Genomic DNA, 12,799 nt, shown 5'->3' with positions numbered 1-12,799 from the left:
TTTTTCAGGGGTCGGGCTTGACCCCTTAGTTCCAGTGAAGGGAACTCTTAAGGCGTCAGCATACCAAGACATATGCATGCTCCCAACTTTGTGGGAACAGTTTGGGGATGGCCCCTTCCTGTTCCAACATGACTGCGCACCAGTGCACAAAGCAAGATCCACAAAGACATGGATGAGCGAGTTTTGTGTGGAGGAACTTGATTGGCCTGCACATGGTCCTGACCTCAACCTGATAGAACATCTTTGGGATGACTTCGAGAGGGGACTGCGAGCCAGGCCTTCTCGTGCAACATCAGTGCCTGACTTCACAAATGCGCTGGAATGGTCAAACATTCCCATAGACACACTCCTAAACCTTGTGGACAGCCTTCCCAGAAGAGTTGAAGCTGTTATAGCTGCAAAGGGTGGGCCAACTCAATATTGAACCCTACGGACTAAGACTGGGATGCCATTTATGTTCATGTGTGTGTAAAGGCAGGCGTCCCAATACTTTTGGTAATATAATGTATATATGTGCTCTTTAATACAGATTAGTGATCAACCGATATCGGTTTTCCGTTGCCGATACCGATATTTTGGTATTGGCCGATATTTTTGTACATTTAAACATTTTTTTTTTTGACAGGTACTTTTGTGGAGGAATCTGGGGGTCTAAAAGACCCCAAACCCCTCCTCTGCACTTAGAAGCATTCAAAACGCCAAGTTTGGCTGTTTTGAATGCTGTAATTTTTTTTTAATCTGGCGCCATACAGTACCTGGAAGTGATGTCACTTATGAAATCACTTCCGGGTTTTTGCATGGAGACCTGATGAGAGCCAAATACCGCTTTGATCGGGTCTTCGGCAGCCGCATCGGTTATCATTACAAGACAGCTGACCGTCGGCTATGGACACCAGTCCTGGGGTGATGCCTCTAGCTGCAGGCATCACTCCGGTACAGCACTTTCCTGAAATATCGGCAATATCGGTAACCTCCGGGGCCGATTCCGATATATCGGGAATAGTGCATATCGGCCCTATATATATCGGCTTTGCCGATAATCGGTCGATCCCTAATACAAATGTCATTTTTTTCAAATAAAGTGAACTCCTTTTGGCTATTTTTCAGACACCATGGGGGTTATTTACTAAAATTGGAGAGTGCAATATCTGATGCAACTCTGTATAGAAACCAATCAGCTTCCAGATTGTATTGTCAAAGTTGAATTGAACAAGCTGAAGTTAGAAGCTGATTGGCTACCATGTACAGCTGCTTCAGATTCTGAGAGCACCAGCTTTAGTAAATCTCCCCAAATATCTTAGAAACATAGAAACATAGAATGTGTCGGCAGATAAGAACCATTTGGCCCATCTAGTCTGCCCAATATATCTGAATCCTATGAATAGTCCCTGGCCCTATCTTGTATGAAGGATAGCCTTATGCCTATCCCATGCATGCTTAAACTCCTTCACTGTATTTGCAGCTACCACTTCTGCAGGAAGGTTATTCCATGCATCCACTACTCTCTCAGTAAAGTAATACTTCCTCATATTACTTTTAAACCTTTGCCCCTCTAATTTAAAACTGTGTCCTCTTGTGGTAGTTTTTCTTCTTTTAAATATGCTCTCCTCCTTTACCGAGTTGATTCCCTTTATGTATTTAAATGTTTCTATCATATCCCCTCTGTCTCTTCTTTCTTCCAAGCTATACATGTTAAGGTCCTTTATCCTTTCCTGGTAAGTTTTTTCCTGCAATCCATGTACTAGTTTAGTAGCTCTTCTCTGAACTCTCTCTAGAGTATCTATATCCTTCTGGAGATATGGCCTCCAGTACTGCGCACAATACTCCAAGTGAGGTCTCACCAGTGTTCTGTACAGCGGCATAAGCACTTCTCTCTTTCTACTGCTTATACCTCTCCCTATACATCCAAGCATTCTGCTGGCATTTCGTGCTGCTCTATTACATTGTCTTCCCACCTTTAAGTCTTCTGAAATAATTACTCCTAAATCCCTTTCCTCAGATACTGAGGTCAGGACTGTGTCAAATATTCTATATTCTGCCCTTGGGTTTTTACGCCCCAGGTGCATTATCTTGCACTTATCCACATTAAATTTCAGTTGCCAGAGTTCTGACCATTCTTCTAGTTTTCCTAAATCCTTTTCCATTTGGCGTTTCCCTCCAGGAACATCAACCCTGTTACATATCTTTGTGTCATCAGCAAAAAGACAAACCTTACCATCGAGGCCTTTTGCAATATCACTTATGAAGATATTAAACAAAATTGGTCCCAGTACAGATCCCTGAGGTACCCCACTGGTAACATGACCTTGTTCTGAATGTTCTCCATTGACTACAACCCTCTGTTGTCTGTCACTCAGCCACTGCCTAATCCACTCAACAATATGGGAGTCCATGCTCAATGACTGCAGTTTATTGATAAGTCTTCTATGTGGGACAGTGTCAAAAGCCTTACTAAAATCTAGATATGCAATGTCTACTGCACCTCCACCGTCTATTATTTTAGTCACCCAGTCAAAAAAATCTATAAGATTTGTTTGACATGATCTCCCTGAAGTAAACCCATGTTGTTTTTCATCTTGCATTTTTTCCTAGCAGTGAAGATTTTCCTTTTAAAGGGTAATTGTGGTTCTCTGCTCATTCATTTTTTTTTAACATCAACACAACCCCCGCATGTCCCTGTATACACAGCCTGCTTTTATTGAAGGGAAAGGTTACACACATAATACTTAAAATCACATTTCAATACAATGCTGACTTGACAATCCTGAACCATGTCAGAACAAATCCTCTTACGCTGAACACCGCCAATGTATTTTGTCTCAGCTGCGGGGAGATGTTCCATGTTAGCCACTGACAAGCATACAAAGCATAATAAGAATGGTGTCAGCCTTCTAAATCTAGATCTGAACCCTAGTTTGCTCAAACACTGCGTATCACAAACAATTACCATGGTTTTCCCCAAATACTGTGTTCACCTTTTATTTTTCATCCTTCAGTTCTGTTGATCTACCGCATTCTCTTTGAAGCCACTTCCTATCTACATTACTTCAATGGCAGCTAAATGTCATTGCTCAAGGTGGGCTTCCTGATGGTGACATTGGCTGGCCATAAATACTCAGTGAGCTTATATACAGTCACTTCTTGTCTACACCGGAAATGTATGCACCAGGGTGACAACATGAGAGCAACTGGGACACAGCGTTGTCACCCTACAATAGGAAGTGCCAAAAAAGGTCAAGGCAACATCACCAGGGATTATATCAATGAAAGCTGCATCTTTGTAAATATTAAAATGACTTTTCAGATAACAGTTTAAATGAGTATTAAGTGACTGGGATTATTCTACATTAAAGGAGAACTCCAGCCTACAGATCATATGCTTTGCATATGTGTGGGAAAGAAGCCTGCAAAAGAAGATTATTAATCACTGTTTCAGAGGTTGATATGTTAAATATTCACTTGTTCTCTTGCAGTGCTATCGGTCATTTCCAGTTTTCACGAATACCGTGTCCCCGGTGGAATGCTGTGGTTCCTCCTGCTGACCCCTAAGTCACTATGGTGTCCTGTGCTGGTCTTGCAATACCAGTACCGTACCCCTAGCAGACAGCACAGCTAGGTTGTTGACTACCATAAGGCTTCCTTCAAAGTACCGATTGGATGGAAATTTTCCAGCAGGACCTTTGATTGACAGATGGACTTCTCATGAACAGAAATTACCATAAATGGATCGTAATTCAGCTGGTTCCTACTGAAGCGACCGAATTTCAATCCATGTATTCAAGACATTTTGGACAATTTCATGCTCCCAACTTTTTGGGAACAGTTTGGGGATTTCCCCTTCCTGTTCCAACATGACTGCGTACCAGTGCACAAAGCAAGGTCCATAAAGACATGGATGAGCGAGTTTATTGTGGAGGAATTTGCCTGGCCTGCACAGAGTCCTGACCTTAACCCGATAGAACATTTTTTGGATGACTTCGAGAGGAGACTGCGAGCCAGGCCTTCTTGTCCAACATCAGTGCCTGACTTCACAAATGCATTTCTGGAAGAATGGTCAAACATTCCCATAGACACACTCCTAAACCTTGTGGACAGCCTTCCCAGAAGAGTTGAAGCTGTTCTAGCTGCAAAGGGAGGGCCAACCCAATATTGAACCCTACGGACTAAGACTGGGATGCCATTTATGTTCATGTGTGTGTAAAGGCAGGCGTCCCAATACTTTTGGTAATATAGTGTCTATGTGTGCTCTGTAATACAAATGTAACCATAAGGCTCAGTTCAAACAATGCAGATGTGACAGAGAGCGCACCAGTTTTTAGGTGCTTTCTATGCGTTCCCACGCATTGTAGATTAGAGAGCCAATTCATTTCAATGGGCTGCTCTATGCAAGAAAAACGCACAAAATAAATCCCTGACTGCATTGCAAAATTGTGCCACACAGAAACACATGGTGCTGGGACAACTTGCCTTTTGCCGTGCATGAAAACGCACACATCAGCAGATGCCTGGGGGTGCTATTATTAATGGGCAACACTGCAAGTCTGCTAAAGGGCAGCGCGTTTCTGTGCATGTTGAGAAAGCATGTACTTTTACACACGTTGCTGACATGCACAAGTGTGAACGCAGCCTTACAGTTGCAGTACAGCTTGGTCAAGGGCAAATCACCCCTCCCCCCCCCCGCAGTCCAACACCCCCACCCCACCTGCTGATTCTACAATGAAGGAGATCTTCCCTCTGCATTCTCTGCCATGTACTTAGCAATTTTCATACAAGTCCTCAACCCCACTCCCTGCATTTAAAAGCCGCACTCCAAGAAAAGCAAAAATCATCCCTAGCAGTGGCTCCCCCTGCTGGTTTAATGCTCAATTACATCAAATGCAGTGAAAAGAAGTGTACTATGAAGGGTTAAGGCAAGGCTTTTCCATTATATGTAACACTTCCACATACGTTTAGACTTGTCTGTATTTACAAATCTTTAATAAATGATAAACCCAAAACTCAGTGTTAATAGCCCCAAACTTTCACAAATCATCAACCAATCATATTGGATCAGCGCTTGCATTTTTCACAGTTATCGCATTTTGCTCTACATTCACAAAATTTGCAGATTTTCCTGCTAACCAACAATTTTCTAGGTTTGCCTCCAGAACATAAATCGGCTTATTCCTGGCCTTTACTCAAAAATTCTTCTACCCGAGGCCCAGATCTGGCCTGTGCACTCATTTCCACAGAGAACATTTCCATATTTGATATTGATTCTATAAGTCAATAGAGAATGCAATGAAACTGCTGTTTTCACAAAGCTGGCATGTGAGTGTTTCATTCAAAAGCATTGCCTTGGTACGTCAGGACTTGAATGGCGCACTAAGCTCCTTCCTTGTCTGACTCTGCATTGTTAGCAGAACTAAAGTCCAAAATTCTTACCTTTGCTGCAACAGTCCAACGTCTTCGAGGTCCCTCGTTGGCATTTTACCCCCGGCTTCTTCTGGATGCTGGTCTTCCCCCATGTTGACTGGTCGGTGCGGGATGACGTCACTACTATACATGAGCAGGAGTGCAGTCACCCAACACACAGGCACAGGGCCAGAATGTAAACTTAGCAGCACATGCCCAGTTCACTGTACATTCTACTAAAGACTCTGAGCAGGCAGGCAGGTTTATTTTATTGAAGAAGAGACACTGCATGTATCTTCGGCAGTAAAGAACTGGCCTGCTTACAGTTTTTTCTTTTTTAAAGGGGTTGTAAAGCCTAAACATTTTTTACCCTAATGCATTCCTTGCATTAAGGTAAAAAATGTTTAGGCATCAGCACCCCCCCCCTCACTCCCTCTAATACTTACCTGAGCCCTCATTCGATCCAGCTCTGTGCACGTCTGCAGCTCTTCTCCCCCCTCACTTTCAGGTCTCGCTGGCATTGGCTCCCAGTGTTGTATATCAAAGTCAGTGACAAGGGAGTGTCATCGGACACAGCAGCGGGGATCGGGTGAATGAGTGCTTCCCATGGGGGCACTAGACAGAGGAGGGGCCAGGAGTGCGGCGGGGGATCCGAGAAGAGGAGGTTTGCGACCACTCTTTTTTTTAACCATTGTTTTACTTTTTTTTTTTTTTTTTTTCCCATTACATTCGCTTTAAATTTAGCTTTGCTTTAATGTGTAAGTGCATTTTTTAAACGTGAAACCAGCTTTTTGGAGTCCACACAAATGACCATCAAAGTTTAGAACTGGCTGCATTGTCTTGGCTCTCACTCCATACCACGGATACACAAAATATACAGTCACTCGCTAAAGCATCATTTCTTTTTTTTGGAGCAAGGCTCTATGACCTATTGTATCTTTCTCTATACATATTGCTATATAAGTTATGCACGGTTATAACTTCTTGTTAGAATTTTAAATGTATTTATAGTATGTGATTTATCTGTATTACATACCCATATTTTTAAAGTGGTAGTATACTCTATTGAAAAAAAAAAAACCCTGCAAGACAAAGGCATAATGAGCTAGTATGCCTTTGCATACTCTTTGCTGCTCCTGGCCTCTCCCTCCTGTAGAGTGCCCCCACAGCCGGCAGCTTGCTATGGGGGCACCGAGCCGAGCTGCAGTTTTGTGTCTCTCTCCTGATTGACTAACTGACTTTGATTGACAGCCGCAGGAGCCAATGGTGCCGCAGCTGTGTCTCAGCCAATCAGGAGAGAGAGAGTCCTCAATGGCCGAGGGACTCGTGGACATCACTGGATAGAGAGGGGGCTCATGTGAGTATTAGGGGGTGCTAAGCCCCAATACAAAAAAAGGAGAAAAACCTTCTGTGCTGCAGCTCCCCCCCCCCCCTCCCTTGTTCAAACCTAACTCTGATCCGATCCAGCCATGTGCACAAGCGCAGCCACTTTCCCTGGGGGCACCTGTGTAGGCTCACTCCCAAGCCCCCATGCTGCATCCATTGACACAGACACCCGGACTTGGCCCCGCCCCCTGCTCCTGTTTCACTGGATTTGATTGACTTCAGCGGGAGCCAAAAAGCCCAACAACTTCCATTTTTGGTTTGGGGAAGCTGCCAGAAGGGAAATGTAATCCATAATTACTGTCAAAACAATTACGTTTCAATAGGAACACTCAGCTGCCATCCCTGGAAATGGATTTTAAGCATATCCAAACCCAAAAATAAACATTTTATGTTTTGCAGCTTAACAGTCCTTAGATATAATGGCTGCATTCGTTTCCCTTTTTAGGGCTTTCTTTCTTTATTTTGACCTAATGATCCTGCCAGCACACTTGCTGTCTTACGGTGACAATGCTCACTCACTGCACCGTATCTATAGGGGAGCATTGTTGTGACCCTGGGCTGCTCTCCTGATTCGGACTACAAACACCTCCCTCTCCCCCATCTCCATCACATAGGGAGAAGATATTCACAGAAGATAGCTGGGAAGGCGGATAACCTTGTTTGAGATTTCAGTTCAGTAAAGAAGAAGTTATAAGGATTCTGGATTTCTTTTCCTTTTTTTTTTAACTCTTCTGGACCGGAAGGATTTGCCCCCTTAATGACCAGGCCATTTTGGCACTGCGTTACTTTAATGGACAATTGCGCGGTCGTGTGACGCTGTACCCAAATAAAATTGATGTTCTTTTTTTCCCACATATAGAGCATTCTTTTGCTGGTATTTGATCCCCTGTGCAGTTTTTATTTTTTGCTCTATAAACAAAAAAAGAGCGACAATTCTGAAACAAAAACCAATATTTTTCACATTCTGCTATATAACATTCCCAATAAAAAAAAATGTAAAAATCTAATTTTTCATCATTTTAGACCAATTTGTATTCTGCTACATATTTTTGGTAAAAAATCCCAATAAGCGTATTTTGATTGGTTTGCGCAACGGTTATCACATCTACAAACTCGAAGAAAAATGAATGTCATTTTTAATAATTTTTTTTTTTTACTAGTAATGGCGGCAATCTGTGATTTTTAGCGGGACTGCGACATTGCGGCAGACAGATCAGACACCTAACTGACATTTTTGGGGGGGGCAGTGAAATTACTACAGTAATTAGTGCTGAAAATATACACTGTTACTGTAATAATGAGATAAACAGTGCACCAATGCAATTGGGCACAGGAAAAAATATTTTGTAAAAAATGTGACAATTAAATTAATACATGGAGTACAATATAGTGAAGTAAATAAAATTAGGGTCCTTTCACACAGGCGGTCCGTATGTCCGTTTTTCATCCCATCCGATAGCGGATGAAAAACGGACATAATGCATGTCAATGGGATTGCGGATGTCAGCAGATGACACCACTGACATCCGATTTGTGTCCTTTCCGATCAGTTCTGTTTTTTGGAACGGAAGAGAACCCTATTTTTCTTCCGTTTAAAAAAACGGAACGGACGCAAAAACGGATGTCAGCGGTGTCATTGACATACATTATCTCAGTTTATCATCAGCAAACGGATGGGATGATAAACGGACATATGGAACGGACACTCCAGAGTGTCATCCGTGTCCGTGTAAAAAAAAAAAAGGGCCGAGAGGAGGAAAATACGGTCCGCCCCGTGTGAAAGGACCAAAAATCTATTACATTCTGTTATAAGGACACTGGCAGGGAAGGGATTAACTAAGGGGCAATCAAAGGGTTAAGTGTATGCCTAGGGGGTATTTTCTAACTGTGAGGGGGATGGGCTTGTGGAATCAACACAGAGACTTGTGATCCTAAATAGGAGGATCACAGGAGCTCTGTGCCGATTCATGAGAGAACAACGGTCTGCTGTGTTTACAACAGCAGACCGCCGTTCTCTCTCAACGGGGAGCGATTGCGGGTGCCCGGCGGCAATCGTGGCCGCCGGCCCCGTAAATCACCTTTTCCCCCCTGGCTAATAGGGGCGCGAGAGCGCCCCCAGGAGCGCTGCCACGAATGGCCGTACAGGTACGGCGCTTTGCGCAACCAAGCCAGCCTGCCGCAGTATACAGTATCTGCAGCGGGCAGTCGGCAAGTGGTTAAACAATACATTTTTATTAAAATTATAATGCGTAACATTACAGAGGAAAATGAAGTTACGTCATTACTGCAGATACAATGTAAAGTGGTAGAAAAGCAAGTCATGTCATAAGAAATAACAGGAAGGGAACAATTATTGGTAGAGTACTTCATGGTCATAACCCGCTCACCCCAGAAGGGGTCAGACTGTAAGCAGGCCATAACCATAATAATAAAATGTAAAACAAGGAACATTGTTAGAAATGTTAGGAAAATAAGTGACATCCTGGATACTGGATTTCTATCAGAATCAACAGGAGTTTTTTCTGTACTTGTCTGCAAAAAGAAAACAAATGCAGGCGCCACATCTAAGGACCTGACAAAGTGCAATTCATACAAGGTTTGTTTTGGGATTTAGATATGCTTTAGCTTTCTCCAGGGACAGCTGCTGGCTAAAATTAAAATAAATATTAACGGTAATTTAATTTTAAATCTAATCCTAAAATACATTTTAAATGAATTATTTTTTTAATTTGTAGTGTCATCCTTAAGATATATTTTGATACCTGGATTTGGATACAGTATTTTAATATATTGCCATGCGTCAAATAAAGCCCTAAATCTTAAATGATAACTCCGAACACAGTTCTTACCTCCATGGGCGTCCGCAGGTAGGGGAAAGGGGGGGGGGGCAAATGCCCCCCCCCCCCCCCCCCCCGGAATCTCAACTTCCCCTTTCAAGTGGTTGTTAAGCCACTTTATGCCATCCTGTCTGGTCTGTTTAATAATCCTGTGTGTCTGTGTTTTAAAAAAATAAGCCGTTTTTTACCAGTTTTCAAAAGGGCCAAGCGCCGCTCACGTGACCCGTCGGCTCTCTCCTCTCCCCGTCTGACAGCTGCCTGCAGCGGGAGGGGCTAAGGATTCCTCCCTGATGTCAGTCGGGAGGGGAGTAGAAGGGGAGGGGGGAGAGGAGGCGGGTCACATGAGCGGCGCTCTGAAAACTGGTAAAGAATGGCTTATTTTTATAAAACACAGATACAGGGACACACAGGATTATTAAACAGACTGTAGAAAGGATATGAAACTTTAAATGAAACTACAGCAGCAGACAGGGAGGGAGGGGGGAGAGAGGGGGGAGGAGGACAGGAAAGCTGCGGATGATGGAGGCACGTAAACTGACCACGGTGTCAGGGCTCAGCAGCCATGGTATACCGTGGTCAGTTTACAGAGGGGAGGACATAGCCAGGCAGGATCAGCCAGGTATTTTAGGTGATAGAAGGGGGCAAATTACACAGCAAAGCACTGTGCTGTATAACATGCTGTAAGGGAACAGGATAATTTTTTTTTTTTTAGGTTAACAAATGCTTTAAAAATAAATGCTGCTGTTTGCTTTTAAAAAATAAATACTCAAAATAAGTATAATGACAAAGCCCCGCCCTTTCATGACATTGTTGCAAAGAGGCAGAGCATGGGTGACCTTAAAACGATGCCCTACCCTGAAAAAAGTTCTGCGGACGCCCATGCTTACCTCTACTGCCCTGGGGCTCCGTTTTCACCTATGCGTAGTGCAGGAACACCGGCTGCACCGTGGTTTTTTTAGCTTTTTTTGGTGCATTTTTTTGGAGCAGCACCATTCATTTGAATGGACCTCCCTCTGCTCCAAAAATGCGCCAAGGAGACTCATGTATAAAACTTTGGCACAGAGCCCAGTGCTTTTGGTGTTTTTTTGCCCTAATTTTTGTGCGTTTTGTCGCTTGACAATTGCTGCAAAATCGCACCGTGTTGAGGGTGGCATTAAGAAATTGTGGCATCACAAACTCATCCCATGTTTTGCTGTGATTCTGGAATCGTGGTCAGAATCGCGCAATTCTACCTGCGATTCCAAAACACTCAGGTGTGAACAGAGAAACACTCAGGGCTCATTCACATCAGGAGGTGTGTCCGAGCGCCCGTGCATTTTTGCATATCACGTCACATTTTAGGGCAGTCTATTCATTTCAATGGGCTGCCCAATGCCTCTGAAATGCGCAAAAAGGTGCTGACGTGATTTTTAAAATCGCACCACACCAAAATGCATGGGGATTGCTTTACTAAAGGCAGTAAAGGAGACTGTTTACTTTGCAAGTGCAGTTGCACTCTACAAGGGAATTCTCATTTACTAAGTTCTGCAGCAAATTCCCTTGCACTCGCAAAGTAAACAGTCTATTTATCTTTAGTAAATCAAACCCCATTCATTCTGATGTGGTGTGATTTTAAATATCGCATTGGCACCTCTCTGTGCCTTTTACAGGCATGGCATGGCAGACACGAACATGCTGGCATTTGCTAGATGCCCTTTAATTCATGCCACCTGTGCATTTCTGCAAAGGGCAGCTTGCTTTTCTATGATGTGGGAAAATTTGCAATTTTTCACGCGTTCCTGCACCACACCTGGTGTCCTCAAGCCCGTAAATTTGCCCCTGACTTTTTTTCTGAGCTACCGAAAAGAAACAAAAAATATATATATATATGAGAAAAGTCGGGGTAAAGTTATAGCCTTGTATGTAACTACTTCCAGGTCTGAAGCCGGGGGATCAGTGCCACAGCCAGCCGGAATTTTCCCACCGAGGTCACCAATCGCAAAGTTATTTTATTCTTTCCAAAAAATAAGCAGAAATTTTCACTTACCCACCGAGAGCTGCACAGGGCCAAATCCGAGTGTGAGCTGCACCCCGAGGAGCAGTGCCAGGAGCGAGTGTTGCTGCCGCTGACCTAGAATAGGGAATGCTTTCCTGTCTCCATTCATTCCATGACACATCTTTCACCAGGAGAAGGCATCCAAGCCACCGCGCAGACCTGCAGGAGGGCACAGAGGTGCGTTACTAGTCACCATTCCTGGACACTGGGCATGCAATGTCCCATCCCCACCACCTCCTATGTAGGTGCATTACCCCCCACCCTGTGCAGACAATACCAGACAATGGCATGGAGAAGAAGGGCAAAGCATGAAGAATGGAGCTGGGGGTGCTGGCATAGGGGGACTCACGTGTGTCAGTGCCTGTCCACCAAGGGGCAGCGGTGTGCTGTATGAGAAGAGAGGTGCATGGCCCCCCCTATGTCACCTCCTAGTGTGACATGTCACCCAGATCTGTCCTCTCTATACCTCTTCCCATCCAGGAGGGGAGCACCTCCTCCCTGATCAGACATGCATGTCTCTGCCCTCCTCCTCTGCACGGATATTGCATCCTGATAAGGTCAAGGGGGAGACAGGAGGCTGCTGCCTGCCATGCACTGACTTCAACCCAGCACCTCCAAGGTTAATTCCCCCTCCCCCCTTCATTGCCAGGCATGAGATGAGCTTTACCTGCAGCAGACACAACCAGGGGCTCCCGCAGGAGCTCACACCTCCTCCTCCCTCTCACTCCCCTTCCTCTGCCTTGTCTGTGGCTGCTACATTCTACGCTTCACCTGCCAGGCGCGCCCCCGGGCCTCTGCTGACTGCTGCGGGAGCGTGCATGCAGGGAGCTCTCCAGGGTCCTGAAACCATCAGGACTGCTGTGCTGGGGAGTCACGGAATGAGAGACACTGTGTGTGCCAGCAACAATTTCCATGTTTTCTCTTGCATAGAATACTCATTTTGTTACTTTTTATTTTTTATTGTATTATATATATATATATATACACATTTTTTGTTTTTAATAATATATATTAGATATTATTTTTATTTTTTTCTATTTATTTATTTGCTTGTACTCTATTTTGTTACTATTTAATCATTTTGATTTTATATTATTTACATTATTTTATTTATTTAAATTAATATATACTATATGTTATTTTTTAT

At 43.8% G+C, this 12,799-nt stretch overlaps 1 protein-coding gene across 2 annotated transcripts in view; it reads right to left on the bottom strand.

Annotated features, from left to right (window-relative positions):
- The window catches only part of SUSD4 (sushi domain containing 4), a 263,120-nt gene extending 250,675 nt beyond the window's left edge, over positions 1 to 12,445 (bottom strand). Inside the window, exons 1-2 of one of the 2 annotated variants that reach the window (XM_082251802.1) lie at positions 12,320 to 12,445; positions 11,644 to 11,811 (exon numbers count right to left, since the gene is read on the bottom strand). In XM_082251802.1, the coding sequence (XP_082107928.1) occupies positions 11,644 to 11,773 (130 nt within the window). In that variant the 5' untranslated portion in view covers positions 11,774 to 11,811; positions 12,320 to 12,445. Of the gene's footprint in view, positions 1 to 11,643; positions 11,812 to 12,001; positions 12,125 to 12,319 lie in introns of those variants that run through there. The other variant, XM_082251803.1, reaches the window with a different exon arrangement.
- Between the last annotated feature and the right edge of the window lie 354 nt (positions 12,446 to 12,799).

This window comes from Pelophylax lessonae (assembly GCF_965119305.1).
Source record: "Pelophylax lessonae genome assembly, chromosome: 3".
Classification (NCBI taxonomy): domain Eukaryota; kingdom Metazoa; phylum Chordata; class Amphibia; order Anura; family Ranidae; genus Pelophylax; species Pelophylax lessonae.
This window is presented reverse-complemented; position numbering and strand designations above follow the sequence as displayed.